This window comes from Galeopterus variegatus, unplaced genomic scaffold (genome assembly GCF_000696425.1).
Source record: "Galeopterus variegatus unplaced genomic scaffold, G_variegatus-3.0.2 Scaffold839, whole genome shotgun sequence".
Lineage (NCBI taxonomy): Eukaryota > Metazoa > Chordata > Mammalia > Dermoptera > Cynocephalidae > Galeopterus > Galeopterus variegatus.
This window is the reverse complement of record NW_007726950.1, coordinates 472,519-486,642: the sequence shown is the minus strand read 5'-3', so window position 1 is coordinate 486,642 and position 14,124 is coordinate 472,519. Positions and strand designations below refer to the sequence as shown.

The 14,124-nt window shown below is 48.3% G+C and overlaps 1 protein-coding gene across 2 annotated transcripts in view; it reads left to right on the top strand.

The window, feature by feature from the left end:
* The window catches only part of LOXHD1 (lipoxygenase homology domains 1), a 116,699-nt gene that overhangs the window by 25,824 nt on the left and 76,751 nt on the right, over window positions 1-14,124 (top strand). The window contains exons 7-9 of one of the 2 annotated variants that reach the window (XM_008572816.1): window positions 259-712; window positions 1,198-1,352; window positions 3,287-3,420. In XM_008572816.1, coding sequence (XP_008571038.1) covers window positions 259-712; window positions 1,198-1,352; window positions 3,287-3,420 — 743 coding nt within the window. The remainder of the gene's footprint in view (window positions 1-258; window positions 713-1,197; window positions 1,353-3,286; window positions 3,421-14,124) is intronic. The other variant, XM_008572818.1, reaches the window with a different exon arrangement.

The following is a 14,124-nucleotide window of genomic DNA, read 5'->3' as shown; positions in this document are numbered from 1 at the left end:
TTGAGAGAAAGAGAAACAGGGAGATCAGTTTGACCTCTGTGGAGTTAGAAGGAAATAAGTTTGGGTGGAGGCTGGGGCCAGGCCAGCGGAACCAGTCTGGGTGTGATCAGAGAGAGGGAGCAGGTGGAGGCTTCTGAGCACAGACACCCCGAGCCCCTCCACCCTGTAGCTCAGCACACAGGTCCTGTGCCCAGCTGTGCAGGGGAGGCAGGGAGGATGCCAGGGGCCAGCCCAGCCACTGCCCTGCACTTTGCACAGCTGGAGGCAGCGGATGTGGGTGAGATCTACAAGATCCGGCTCGGGCACACGGGTGAGGGCTTCGGGCCCAGCTGGTTCGTGGACACAGTGTGGCTGCGGCACCTGGTGGTGCGGGAGGTGGACCTCACGCCCGAGGAGGAGGCCCGGAAGAAGAAAGAGAAGGACAAGCTGCGGCAGCTGCTCAAGAAGGAGCGGCTGAAGGCCAAGCTACAGAGGAAGAAGAAGAGGAAGAAAGGCAGCGATGAGGAGGATGAGGGGGACGAGGAGGACGAGTCTTCATCAGAGGAGGAGGAGGAGGAGACCGAGGAGGAGGAGGAACAGGAGGAGTTTGGGCCAGGGATGCAGGAGGTGATTGAGCAGTACAAGTTCGATGCCCACCGCTGGCTGGCCCGGGGCAAGGAAGACAATGAACTTGTCGTGGAGCTGGTGCCGGCTGGCCGGCCGGGTCCTGAGTGTAAGCCTGACGAGGGGTCAGACAGTTTCCTTAAGGGGGGCCCAATAGGGACAGAGGTGCTTAGATTTCCCTGCTATGGAGGCCAAATTGGTGCCGAATAGGTGGGAACCCACCATGGTTTCCAAATAGCTCTCCTGGCCTCCCTCTGAAATGCCACCATTGACGGTTCTGTTTGGGGTTAAGCACTGGCCTTGTCCTGAGGCTCTTAGGAGGAAACAATGAGTTTGGGAGCAGCCTTGATATAACTCGATAAAACTAAGCGTGGGGACATACAGTAGGAAGGTTGCTGAGGCCAAATGTTGCCTCTTGTCTCCATGGTGAAGGGAAGTCTTGGGTTAGGAGGAGGGGCGGTTTCAGTACCTGGTTAGTGCAGATGTATCCATAGATCCTTCCTGCTCCCAGGAGCTGCTGCATCTGAGAGGCTGTGCCTCAGGCCCACCCTGTGGCCCTGGTGTCCTCAAGCCTGCATCTTTCTGTGTCTCCAGCCAACACCTATGAGGTCCAGGTGATCACAGGGAATGTGCCCAAGGCCGGCACTGATGCCAACGTCTACCTGACCATCTACGGCGAGGAGTATGGGGACACAGGCGAGCGGCCCCTGAAGAAGTCAGACAAGTCCAACAAGTTTGAGCAGGGGCAGGTAGAGTGAGGGTCTCTGGCCCCTGGGCAGGTGGTTGGGACTCAGATATGGGGGGTGGTGCCCTCTGGTGATTCCCACGGCGGCTCCCCCCAGCACAGTGCCTGCTGTATGCCCAGCAGTGTGCTTTGGTGACTCTAACCAGGCTTTTTGGCAGCACCACCTCTGTAAACACTGGTGCTTTGTGGTGGGTGGTGAGAAAAGTACAGGTGGAGCTCCAGCTCCACGGAGACTGCAGGGTAGCTGACTCACAGGAACAAGCAGAGAAAAGTGCCAGGTAGTAGATGCTCAGGCGCTGAGCAGATGGAAGTTCAAGGTGGAAGTGCTCACTGTAGGATGGCGCCTGGGGAAATCTTGGTGGGAAGGAGCAAAAAACTGGGCTGTGGCAGATTAGTACGGTGTAGATGTGTAAAGATGACCATGAAAGATGTTCTCAGAAGACGGGACCACATGAGCAAATATGCAGAAGTGGAAATGTGGAAGGCCGGTCTGAGGACAGCGAGTCTTCCAGCTGAGCTGTGATTAGTGCTGAGCCATAGTGGATAAGCTTGGATAAGACCAATGCAGCATGGGGGTGGGAAGGGCACAAGAGGCTTGAAAGTCAGGCTTGAAGCCTAGACTGTGTCCTGAGGTAGTGGGAGCCATGAATGAAATGTGCCTCCCTCTTCCAGGTGTAGTGGGAAAGCATGAGAAATAAGGCGTCATCTTCGTCCTACAAGATTTTACTATATCCCCTCACTAGAAGATCATCCCCTATCTCATCCTTCCCATTCCTGCCCCCATCCCAAAGCCAGGTTCTCTCATCAACACAAAGAAAGAAAAAAATAAGCCAAATCCATCAGAATACTTCCAGGCTCATTGCTTGATTTACTTGTATTTCAGAGGCCTTTACTTTTTCTTTCAACACTCCCTCCCATGACTTGTGGATCAGGACTTATTTCTTCCTTTCTTTAAAAATTATAACAACCATCATCCTGGATAGGAAAAAAAAAATAGTAACCAGTACAACTGGTGAAATCTGAATATGGACTATACATTAGAGACTAGTGTTGTGTTGACGTTAAGTTTCCTGAATTTGTTCATTGTGTTGTGGTTACATGAGAATGTCCTTGTTCTTAGGAAATCCATGTTGAAGTACTTCAGGGCGAAGGATTATGGTATCTCCTACTTATTTTCAAATGCTTCAAAAAAAAATAGAGAAAGTAATAGAGAAAAGAGAGAGAATGACAAACAAATGTTGTAAATCACTGCGGAATTTAAGTAAAAGTGAACAAAATTTCATTGTACTATTTCTGCAAGTTTTTTGTGGATTTGAAATCTTTTTCAAAATAAAGAGTTAAAAAAGTTATAGCCAAGAAGACCCCAGTCACTTATCAAGTTTAGTCTCGCCTGCTTCCCGCAGTGCACATAGTGGCTCACAGACATTTGTGTAGCTCACATTCCATCTTCCCCCTGCATGGTAGGCAGGTCCAAGTCTTCCATTTCTGTCCATCACTTTGGATTTGCACAGGACTGGTTCATAGCAGATGCTTAAGAAAGACTTGTGGTTGCAGGATATTATGCGCACGTGTGCACACACAAGCACAGGGTCTCAGTGCACACTCCCTCCCACCCCCGCCCCACATGCATCACAAATGCAGGCTTCCAACCAACCTGTGCTTCCGTCTCACAGTCACCTTCTCCCTTCCTCTCCCCCTACCTTCCTGAGCACAATGACAGTAAGAAGATCCTCTGGCAGGGGCAAGTTAGAAAAAAAAAACACTAGTGCAGACCAAACACCAGACTAACGAGCTGCAGTTTCCATCGTCCCCACCCCTGGATGCTTTGGGTCTTATGCTCAGCCTCTGGTTGCTCAGGTCCTTGGGAGGGTGGAGCTGATGGCCTGGTGGGGAGACAGTGGGTCTCACTCCTCTGAGTCCTGCCCTGGCCCTTTCCAGACAGACACCTTCACCGTCTATGCCATTGACCTGGGGCCCCTGACCAAGATTCGGATTCGCCACGATAACTCAGGCAACAGACCAGGCTGGTTCCTGGACAGAATAGACATCACTGACATGAACAACGAGATCACGTGAGTGGGGCTGGGGGAGAGGGAGGTCAGGGGGCCTGAGTTGAGGAAGCACCATGCCTGCCATGAAGACAGTCCTGGAAAGAGAACTGAGGGTGGGTTGGCTGTGATGTCTGAGGGTGAGGATGGGTTGTCCATGACATCTGAGGGGAGGGTGGGCTAGGTGATGTGTGAGGATGAGGGTGGGCTGGCTGTATTGCCTGTCATGGCCACCAGGGTCGGTTTGGCCCATGTAGCAGACATTCCCCTTCCCTCTCACTGGGCAGTCCCCAGAGCCTCTTGCCCTGTCAGGTGACAGTCTGGTAGACCATCCAATCCAGCAGCTCTTGAGGTCCATCAATTCAGAGAGGTCAGATTTTCAATCCCTGTCAGACCTTCATTGGCCCCATCTCCATGCTTAGCTTGCCCGTAAGTCTCTCCACGAATAAAGCAACTCCCAGGGCACTATGCTAATGTTCTAGACTAGGGATCAGCAAATATTTTCCGTAAAGTCTGGACAGTAAATATTTGAGTCCTTGCAGACCATTTGTTCTCTGTAGCCACAACTCTGGTTGGTGTAGCACAAAAGCAGCCGTGGATAATACCTAAATGATTGGGCATGGCTGTGTTCCAACAAAACTTTACTTATGGACACTGAAATTGGAATTGTATGTAAGTTTCTCATATCACAAAACATCTTTCTTTAGATTTTTTTTCTACCATTTAAAAATCTACAACCTCTGAAAAGTTAAAAAAAAAAAAAGAAAGAAAGAAAAAAGAAAGGCAGGGGCCGGCCCGGTGGCGCACTGCTACAGTGCGCCGCTTGGGAGTGTGGCATCGCTCCCGCCGAGGGTTTGGATCCCACATACAGACCGGTTCCCGCTCACTGGCTGAGCACGGGGCGGGCGCAGCACCGAGGGTTGTGATCCCGTTGCCGGTCCCGGTCCGGTACGGGCGCGACACTGAGGGTTGCGGTCCGTTGCCAGACACGAAAAAAGACAAAAAGGAAAAAAAAAAAGAAAGAAAGAAAAAAGAAAGGCAGGGGCCGGCCCGGTGGCGCACTGCTACAGTGCGCCGCTTGGGAGTGTGGCATCGCTCCCGCCGAGGGTTTGGATCCCACATACAGACCGGTTCCCGCTCACTGGCTGAGCACGGGGCGGGCGCAGCACCGAGGGTTGTGATCCCGTTGCCGGTCCCGGTCCGGTACGGGCGCGACACTGAGGGTTGCGGTCCGTTGCCAGACACGAAAAAAGACAAAAAGGAAAAAAAAAAAGCAAAAAGAAAGGCAGACAGTATGTGAGAAGGCCCTAAGTGCCTTGGGAGAGGGCCTGGCATGTTCCAGAACAGCAAAGAGGCCAGTGTGGCTAGAGTGGAGAGAAGGGGAGAGTGGCAGATGGTGAGGCCAGAGGGGAAATGGAGCAGCTCATGGAGGGCATTGTAGGCCATCCTAAGGACTCTGTATGCCAAGGGAAGCCACTGGAGGACTCTGAGCAGAGGAATGTGAGAGACTGAACATACGAATGGACAATGGCTGGACTATATGTAAAATAGAGCTCTGTCCCACAACCTGTGAGCAACCCGCCCAGGAAACCAATCCCTCAGCTGCAGTAAATAGCCTGGAAGCCAGCCTACTCAGTCAGACTTGTAGAAGCCAGAAAGCTACCTGTACTTACCATCCAGGAAGCAAAACATTAACTTTTGTAACAATCACCCCAAATGGCTGGACTTGATTAATAGCTGACAGCTCCCCTAATTTTTGTCCTCACTTCCAACGTACAACCAACCAGAGAAAGCCCAATATGCAATTCCAGCTGATCACTAGGGTACGCCTCCTAAATATCCCCCCTCCAGCTTCCCCATGCCAGTAGCTTCCAGTCAGTGCACACCTGAAGCCTTCCCTTCTTCCCACTACTAGGCATTCCCACCCCTCTGTCTGCCTCTGAGTCTCTGCCAAAACACAAGTCATGGTGGCTGACTCCTTTGCCATAGCAAACTCTAAATAAATAGCCTTTGCATTTTTAAATAAGTGAATGAATGTGTGAATAAATAAATAGGAAAAATGTGCAACCCATGCTTAGCTTGTGAGATGTGCATAAGCAGGTGGTGAGCCCAATTTGGCCTGAAGGCCATAGTTTGCTGGCCTTACTGAAGACTCACAGCCTCCACGTGAGCTAGGCTGGGAAGAGGGTGTTAAGTCTTCCCAAGGGAGAAGAAACCATGCCCCAGGGAAGTGGAGCCACAGCCTCAGAGCCAGGACCAGAACTCTAAACCATCCAGGTTGAATCTAGTGTGTTGTCACTATTAGGCCACATTACCTCTTGGGTGAAAGAAGCCAAGGGGGCAATACAGATGAAAGAAGCCCGTCTACATGCAGAGCAGTGGGGGAGGGAAGAAAGCACACAATATCCCCAGTAGGCTTGGGGCCACTTAGGTCTGTTGATACCTGGAATTTAGTGGGCACCCAATACATAAATATTTGTTAAATTAAGTCAATTTCTTGGCCTGCAGCTTGGTGTGTCAGCCTGGTGTCTCTTGGAGCCTGCCCTCTTGATGGGCTGCTCTCTGTGCCCTCCCTGCCTTACCAGCCCAAGGGAACTCTGAGACACAGCTCACAGATGGCCCAATGTCATGATTTTCCATGAAGCTATTGTGACAGCCCATAATGGCTGTGGGACAACCCTATGGCTGGAAATCGGGGTCCTGACCTGGGGTCGGTCCTCTACGAGAAACTCACCAGGTCAACCTGGACAAGTCATTCCATCTTTATGGATTTTTGTTTCCTCTTCTGATAAGTGGGCTTAATGATGCCAGCCCAGCTTACTTCCCAAGACGTTCTGAAAATCTAATGCATTTAAGCTTGAGAGGATAAAGTGCTGCAGAAACATAAGGGTAAGGACAAACAGTGAACATCCCAGCTTCCCCATACAGCCCAGTCAGGGTTCATTATTTTGTTCCATTGATTTGGCATTTGTGGGCCAGCCCAACAATTTAAAAATTACTGTAGCTTTAGAATCTATTTTAATATCTGTCAATACTTGTCCTCTTCCTCTCTTCTTTAAAATACCTATTCTTGCCTTTTTTGAATCAACACATTAAGTGGAATTTTGATTGTTATGCCATTAGAATATTAAGTGCTACCCCCAGGAACACTTTTCCATTTATCCAGCTGTTCTTTTATGTATCCTAGTGTTGGTTTACAATTTTCCACGCATAACTGCTGCACGTGCTTGCTAAGTTTATGCCCAGGTCTATTACATTTGTATCACTCTTGCGAATGGCATCTTCGCATTAGTCTTCTCTGTTTTTCCTTCCTTCCTCTACTCATCCCTTCCCTCATCTCTTCCTCTTCCTTCGTCATCCTTTTCTGCCAGTGTTGTAGTTTACATTTCTCTGTTTCCTTTGCTATCGAAGCAGCCCTCAGTAAGTGGTCTGGGGTGAGCCAGTTTCAACAATCTTCAAGTCAAGAGCAACTCTGAGCAAAGCCTACTTTGGCAGACAGACATAAGATTACAGAAGTTCAGAAGAAACAGAATCAGAAGAGTGAACCTCCCCTCTCTTTGGGGGACACACCACCTTCCCAACAGTGCCTAGGGCTTTCCCCAGACTCTCCATGACCTTTATAGCTCAGGATTGAGGACTTTGTAGCCTAAAGGACTGGAGAACACTGACGTCATCCCTTGGCTGCCCCAGACCAAGTCAACATCCTCCATGTAAATGGGGCATCCTGGACTTCTCAGAACCTATTGCTCCTCCTTCAGAGGAACATGAGTCTGACCCCATCTCCCCATCTTCACCTCCCAGCACCCTAGTCAAAGCCTCCTGACCAGTCCCCCAGCTTCACCCAGGATCTCATATTGTCTACAGCAGCCTAGTGACCAGGATCCTGTCTCTCCTCCACTGGAAAACCTCCAGAAGCTCCCATTCACTCAGTAAGAGCCAAAGCCCTTCCGGTGGCCTGCTTGACCCTGCAGAGCTTGCCGCACACTCCCTCCTTATCTATCCTGGTCCCCCCTTGCTCACTTCTTGCTGTTCCTTGAACGCAGCAGACACGGTCCCACCTTGGGGCCTTTGCATGTGCTGCCCTTGCTCCCTGCACTCCTTCCCCCAGTGGCTCACTCTCATATTTCCTTTAGGCAGATCTCTGCTCAAATGTCACCTTGTCAGGTGACAGGTGAGACCTAGCATACCCCCCATTTCTTTTTCTCTGTTTATTTTTCTCTGTATCACTCATTACCTGACCTACAATAACCTGGTGACAGAATTTAGTCATTGTTCATCCCCACAATAGAATGTAAGTTGTGTGTAGTTAATAATCTCATTTGTTTTGTTTACAGCTATGTCCTCCCGAGTACCTAGAAGACTGCCTGGTACAAAATAGGCATGCCAGAAATACTTATTAAGTCAATGAATGAATAAAAACAAAGCTTGGTGTATGGATTGATTCATCAACTTGACAAACACATTCCATGCCAAGTGCTGGGGGTTAAATATCTGGCTCAGATATACCTCTGCCTTTGAAGAGTCGAAAACTTTGATGGTTTAGGAAACAGATGATGTAGGTTCAAGTCCTTTTGGTACCAAACAGAAGTTCCAGGTTCTTAGTCAAACCATGAAGAAAAATCTTTCACGGGACTGAATGGAGTCCATGTCATGGGAAACACCATTTAGTGAAAGAAAAGGAAGGGGACAGACAGACAGACAGAACATTCAAACAACACAACTTTATTGTAAAGTGAAAGTATGCACAGAAGCGTGTATGGACAAACCCACAAGTGAAGAACACTTCCACATTCTCAGGGGGAAGGTTTATACTAGTGAAAGAAAAGGAAGGGGACAGACAGACAGACAGAACATTCAAACAACACAACTTTATTATAAAGTGAAAGTATGCACAGAAGCGTGTATGGACAACCCCACAAGTGAAGAACACTTCCAGATTCTCAGGGGGAAGGTTTATACGCTGTTCTGGGTCAGGGTATTTTTCCGTCCTAACTAAGGGAAGGAATATTTGGCCTTGGGGGAGGATCTAGGGTAATTAAGGCCTAATAGGCTGATGTGAGATTGTATCAGCTTCCTGTCATGCCTCCCTGAGTTTCTGAAGTTTCTGGTCGTGCACAGTGGAGTCACTTTTCCCTTAACTTTGTATTTTCTGGTTTAGTGGTCATCTGCACTTTTGTTCCTTTTAGTGTGCAGGCACTGCGGTTTTTGTTCCAGGTGTGGCATGCTGATCGGTAGAGTGGCTAAGCTGTCCTTAGCTCATTATAGGTTCATTAACTGCTAGAGCCAATCCAGTCAGAATATATATGAGCTACCTCCCTGGGGCATGTTCCTATTCTGTCCTGCCTCACTTTCTCTCCCTCCCTTTACTTGTGTGGCCTTAGGAACGTCACTTTACCCCTCTGAGCCTCAAGTCTTCCATCCATGCAATGGACGTAATAAAGCCCACCCACAAAATCATCCCGAGGACTAAATGAGAAAACATGTGTAAGGGCCCAACACCGTGCCTGACCCCAGTAGAAACGCAGCAGTGGTTCTTTTCCCTTGGAGATAAGAATCTAATCTAATAAAGCCCACCCACAAAATCATCCCGAGGACTAAATGAGAAAACATGTGTAAGGGCCCAGCACCGTGCCTGACCCCAGTAGAAACGCAGCAGTGGTTCTTTTCCCTTGGAGATAAGAATCTAATCAGTTAACACTGAAAAGTGGCTTGAGAGCTGGGAAGGGCTACAGGAACACGTGGGATTATTTTTAAGAAGTTAACCTTCAAGGAAGGAGATAAAACACGGGAAGCTATAAGGGACAGAGGAGGTATCAATTGTTTCAGGAGGAGGAGGGAGCTGTGGTGGGACACCTTCTGAAAGAGATGACATTTGAGAAGGGTCTTCATGAACATGTAGCCCTTGGATGTCTGGTGCTTGGGACAAAGAACATTCAGGGTGGTTGAAGAAATGGCATGCAGGTGACACAGAATTGAGCAGTTGAGGGACACACACAGGAAGTAGCGAGTAATTCTGTTTGTTACACAAGGGACATGAAGAGGTAGGAAACAGAGGAAAGGAAAAGTGAAAGAGAAGCTGGGGAGGCATGGGTGGGGGCCTTAAAAGCCATTCTGAAGACTTTGAGAACATACCCAAACTCCCAGTTTGCTGGATTTCACAGAGAGACCTTCTGAGTCTGAGAGAGAGAGAGACAGAGCATAGAAACAGGAGAATGTCAGCTGGCGTCAAGCACTGTGGGAGATGCTGGCCTGAGTAGAAGGGACTGGAAGATTATGTGACATCGTGGAGGGCCTGCCACCGGCCATGAGGTCACCCAGGAAGGCTTCAGAGTGCCCTGGAGGCTCTGCTGTTTGGGAGATGGATAGCACTTTTGATCTCAGCAGGACCCCTTCCAGCCCTTCTGGCCTCCGAGGCTGTTTGCTTTGGAGAGCAGAGGAGCCTGAAATGGAAACAACAGGAGGAGGGGACTGGAAGGTGCAGAAGGTTTATTGATCTGAAGTTCCATCACTAAGAAGAGAATGCTCTTCTTTTCAAATGGAGAGTACTTGAGGTCCTTTATAGCAGTCCCAGGCTGGCAGAAGGTTAGGTGGTTTGCAGCTGTGGGCGGTTTTTTTTCCCTATGCCTCATGGGTTGGATTTTTTAAAAATTGTGGTAAGAAACATAAAATTTAACATTTTAACAATTTTCAAGTGTATTGTTTAGTACTGTTAAGTATATTCACATTGTTTTATATTAGATCTGCTGAATAATACTCCATTGTATGTGTATACAATATCTTGTGGACGGCTTTGAATGGGATGTCCTTGGATCTGAGGACTCCCTTGGGTTGAGTTGGGCTCTGCACACAGCCTCACATCCCTTTGGTGAGGGGCCCCTCTGGTCCAAGCTTTTCACAACATTGTGAAGTTGGGAAAATCTATCTTTAGAGTCCTCTTATCTCCTCTAGCCTGAGAGGCCCCACCCCCTTGTCCACTGAAAAAGTGAGAGTTTAACAAAAGTGTCAGATTGATTTTTGTATTGATAATCATATCATATTTGGAATGAGATGGGACTGGTCCTCCCTTCACCCCTCTGCTCTACTCAGATAATTCTTGGAGCCTTGGGTTTGGCTTTAGGCACCACATTGTAAGAGGGATATTAGAAAAAAGAAAGTGAATCTTCAAGGAAAGAGTGTCTGGCTGAATGAGAAACCTAGACGTTATCTCAGGAATTTTGAAGAAAGAAATGATAAAGTTTCACCTGGAGAGGAGGCAGTGCCTTTCAATTCTACTGATTTTTATGAATGCCTGAGTATGCTGGGGTCTGTGGACATAGCAATGAGCAAGCAGACCCCACACTCTTGGGCTTATGGTCTGAACAGCAGAGGCACAGACAACTGACTATACACTCTCTGGGCAACCTCTTCCAACCTCATCACTTCAACTGGCATTTATCCAAGAATAATGCCCATTTCAATATCTGAAGTTGTATCAGTCAGAATAGGCTAGGTTCCGCTCTGTATCAAACATGCCTGACATATTAGTGGACTAACACAACAAAAACTTATTTTTTGCTTATATACACGTCCAATGCAGGGTATCAGGGAACTTGGCTTAACGTGATCACTCAGGTACCCCAGCTGATGGAGGCTTTTCCTTAACATATGTTTCTGTGGCCATCCTTGTAGTGGAAAGGGGAAGAGACAAATCATATATTGTATCTTAAATATCCCTTACAGCCCAGAGATTCCATGTATATTAACACAGGATTCATAGTCCTTCAGCACTCAAAGCTACGAGCCTCTAATGTTTGTGTTTGAGAACACATGACAAATGGTGGCATATTTGGAATTCTCTTGAATTAGCATATCCTTGTCAAGTCATTCACTTGTTGGCTCTGCTACCTTGGGGTGCAAAATGTACAGGGGGAGGAACAATTAGGTTGATGTAACTGGGTGGAGAACTGCGCCGATGCAGAAGCCTGAAAGTTTTTTCTAAGTCAGGAGGCTTCTTGTAAAGGGAAGGGGGGAGGGGCTTGGTGCTGGAGTGGAAGAAAAGGCCGGTGGCTATTTTGTGCTGGTGCTTATTATGTGCACAATGGTGCTGGCCACATCCAAAATGCATCATTTCTGCCTTTTAAGTATAAGAAGAAGGGGAAAGGGGCGAAGGTCTCATTCTTCTGAAGCTACTTCCTGCTGGAGATGGGCGAAGATATGAAAAAATAAAACATTTATGTTGGCGGGCAAAACAATTAGGTGGCGGGGTATTGGTTTCGTGTGGGGAGGCTGTATTCCTCCAGGGAAGGGTCGCTGATTCTGAGGGGCTGATATCCTCCTTGCAGGAACAATTTGGTGACCTTTTGGTTTGTGAAAGCCTGCATACATTCCTGTGAGAAATTAGAGAAACACCAAAAGAGACAGAGACCAAAAAGTAGAATGAGGCACAGTTAGGGGTCCTAGTAGGGGCATAAACCGGGGTATCCAAGGGTTCAGTGAAATGGTTTATGTTGTTTTGGATCACCCCAGACTCGTTTACATAATAACAGCATTCTTCCCCCAAGAGGAGGCATGTGCCTTCCTTCTCAACTGTAAGAAAGTAAAGTAAAGGGCCTGACGGTTCTGTAAAGGGAGTGTTGTGAGTGAGGTGACCTGTCACTGGAGGGAGGAGATGGTATCTATGCTTAGTTCTTCTGAGAGTTTTTGATAGGATTGAGAGGCAGTAGCAGGGCCCGCTATGCCAGTTCCAGTTGTGGGAAGGATCTTTGCCCCAATTAAAAGGGTACAATTAGTGCCCTATAAGAGTAGGGGGCACTTCCTAAGAGGGGGGCCTAAGTTAGTCCCAGTCCTGTCTCCATCTCTCCATCTGTCTGGAGGGTGATGTCAAGGACAAGCCAAAAGAATATGCAAGAAGTCACATTAGGGGGGAAGGCAACAGGATAATGTAGTTTTAAAAAGGAAATATATTCCAGTTTTAGGGCATGGATGAGGAGGGGGTAAGTGAGTGGTAGCATTTGGTGGTAGCAAGGCAGAGTGTGGGCAGGCCCCACGTAATGCTGACAGTCCCCACTGAGGTGAGATCAGAGGAAAGTGAAGAGACATTTGTGGAAACATTGGCAGGCAGGGGGTGACCACAAAAAGTTTCTCACGGAGTGGGAGACAGATGAGTTGCTTGGGGACCAGTCTGATTCGCTGAGGACTGCATTGTCCCTGCAGACCTGGAACCTCCATGTTCCAGGTAAGGGGAAGCATTGAGATAGGAGGAAAAACACGGGAAGGATGGGAAGGGTTAGGAGCCAAAAGAATTTAAAGGGCACATTGTCACAGTGAAATTGCTAAGAAACATCCTATTGATAGGAGGTAAAGGAGTGCCAGGAGAAACCTTCCTATAATGTCACAATCTTTTGGGGCAGCTGGTGCCAATCCTGTAGCAAGTATTGAACAGGTAGTATAATAGTAGCTCCTGTGTGAGGGACGTGAAGCGGCCTGCAAGAGTGAGAGGATAATCACCGGGGGAAAGATCATCCTTCTTCTGGGACTGGGGGAAGAGTGGAGGTCCTGGAGATTTTCAGTTTTGTGGGTCCTAAAATGGATGAAGTGTGAGGAGATGTTGGGTTGGGGGTTGAGCAGAGGGACCTCTGTGGCTTGCTGTTAACAGATTTTTAGGTAAAGTCTCAGGTGCTAGTTTTACCAAGGATAAGTGATACCAAGGGGCCTTTCATAGTACTTTTACTGCCGTGGGGGTGGTGAGAAGTACTGCGTAAGGCCCTTCCCAGCGTGGTGAGAGAGGCTTTGGGATTTGGGTTTTAATATACACTTGCTGTCCTGGGCTCAGTTTAAAGTCTGAGAGGGTGGTGGGCAAAGGATGAGGTAATAGAAGGTTGGCCTGTTCCCTAAGAAGGTCCCTAATGATTGAAAGAGTAGGGAGATACTGGCCTAAAGGCGATGAGCTGGAAGGGAGAGGTGTGAGAGTGAAGGGCCGACCGTACATAAGTTCGAGGGGGCTGAGGCCTGTGGGCTTGTGGGGGGCAGCTCACAGGCAAGTGAGTGACTTGGGGGGAGGCCAAAACGAGGGATGATTTCTGAGGTGAGAGCATGCGTTACTGCTGTAGCATCCTCTGAAATGCAGGGAAAAGCCTCAATCCAACCTGAAAAGGTATCTACTAATGTGAGAAGAGAGCGTTTCCTTTTGTGAGGAGAGCAATATAAAGGCTGAAGAAGGCGTAGTAGAGGTTCATAGCCTATGTGAACTGAACTATGGAAATCTAAAAGGATTTGCTCAGCTTGTGTAGTAGGGAGGACATAGCGACTGGAGAGAGTATACCAGTTGTCCTTTTTCTGTGCACCGAACCATTGAAGGTGTTGTATTTCTTGGGGTGTGTATTGGGATAAGGGCATAGGGGCCATGAGAAGGACCTGAGAGGGAGAGGAAGAGTGGAAGCCTGGTGATTGAGTAGGCTGTTTTGTGGTTAGATCTGCCAGTTTGTTTCCCTGGGCTATGGGGTCATTGGAGGTTTGGTGTCCTCTGCAGTGTATAACCCTAACCTCCTTTGGGAGTTGTGCAACCTCAATAGCTTGTGTTAGATTTACTATGGCATAACCCACCCAGGGGTGGGCATGGAGCTTGCACTCCCATCTATGAACCATGTAATGTGATGCAGGGAGATGTGTGGAAAGGGATTGAGAAAGGGGTCTAAAGCCTCCATGCAATTGTGTTCTAAGTGTCATGAGTGTTTTGGGATGAGAGTGGCT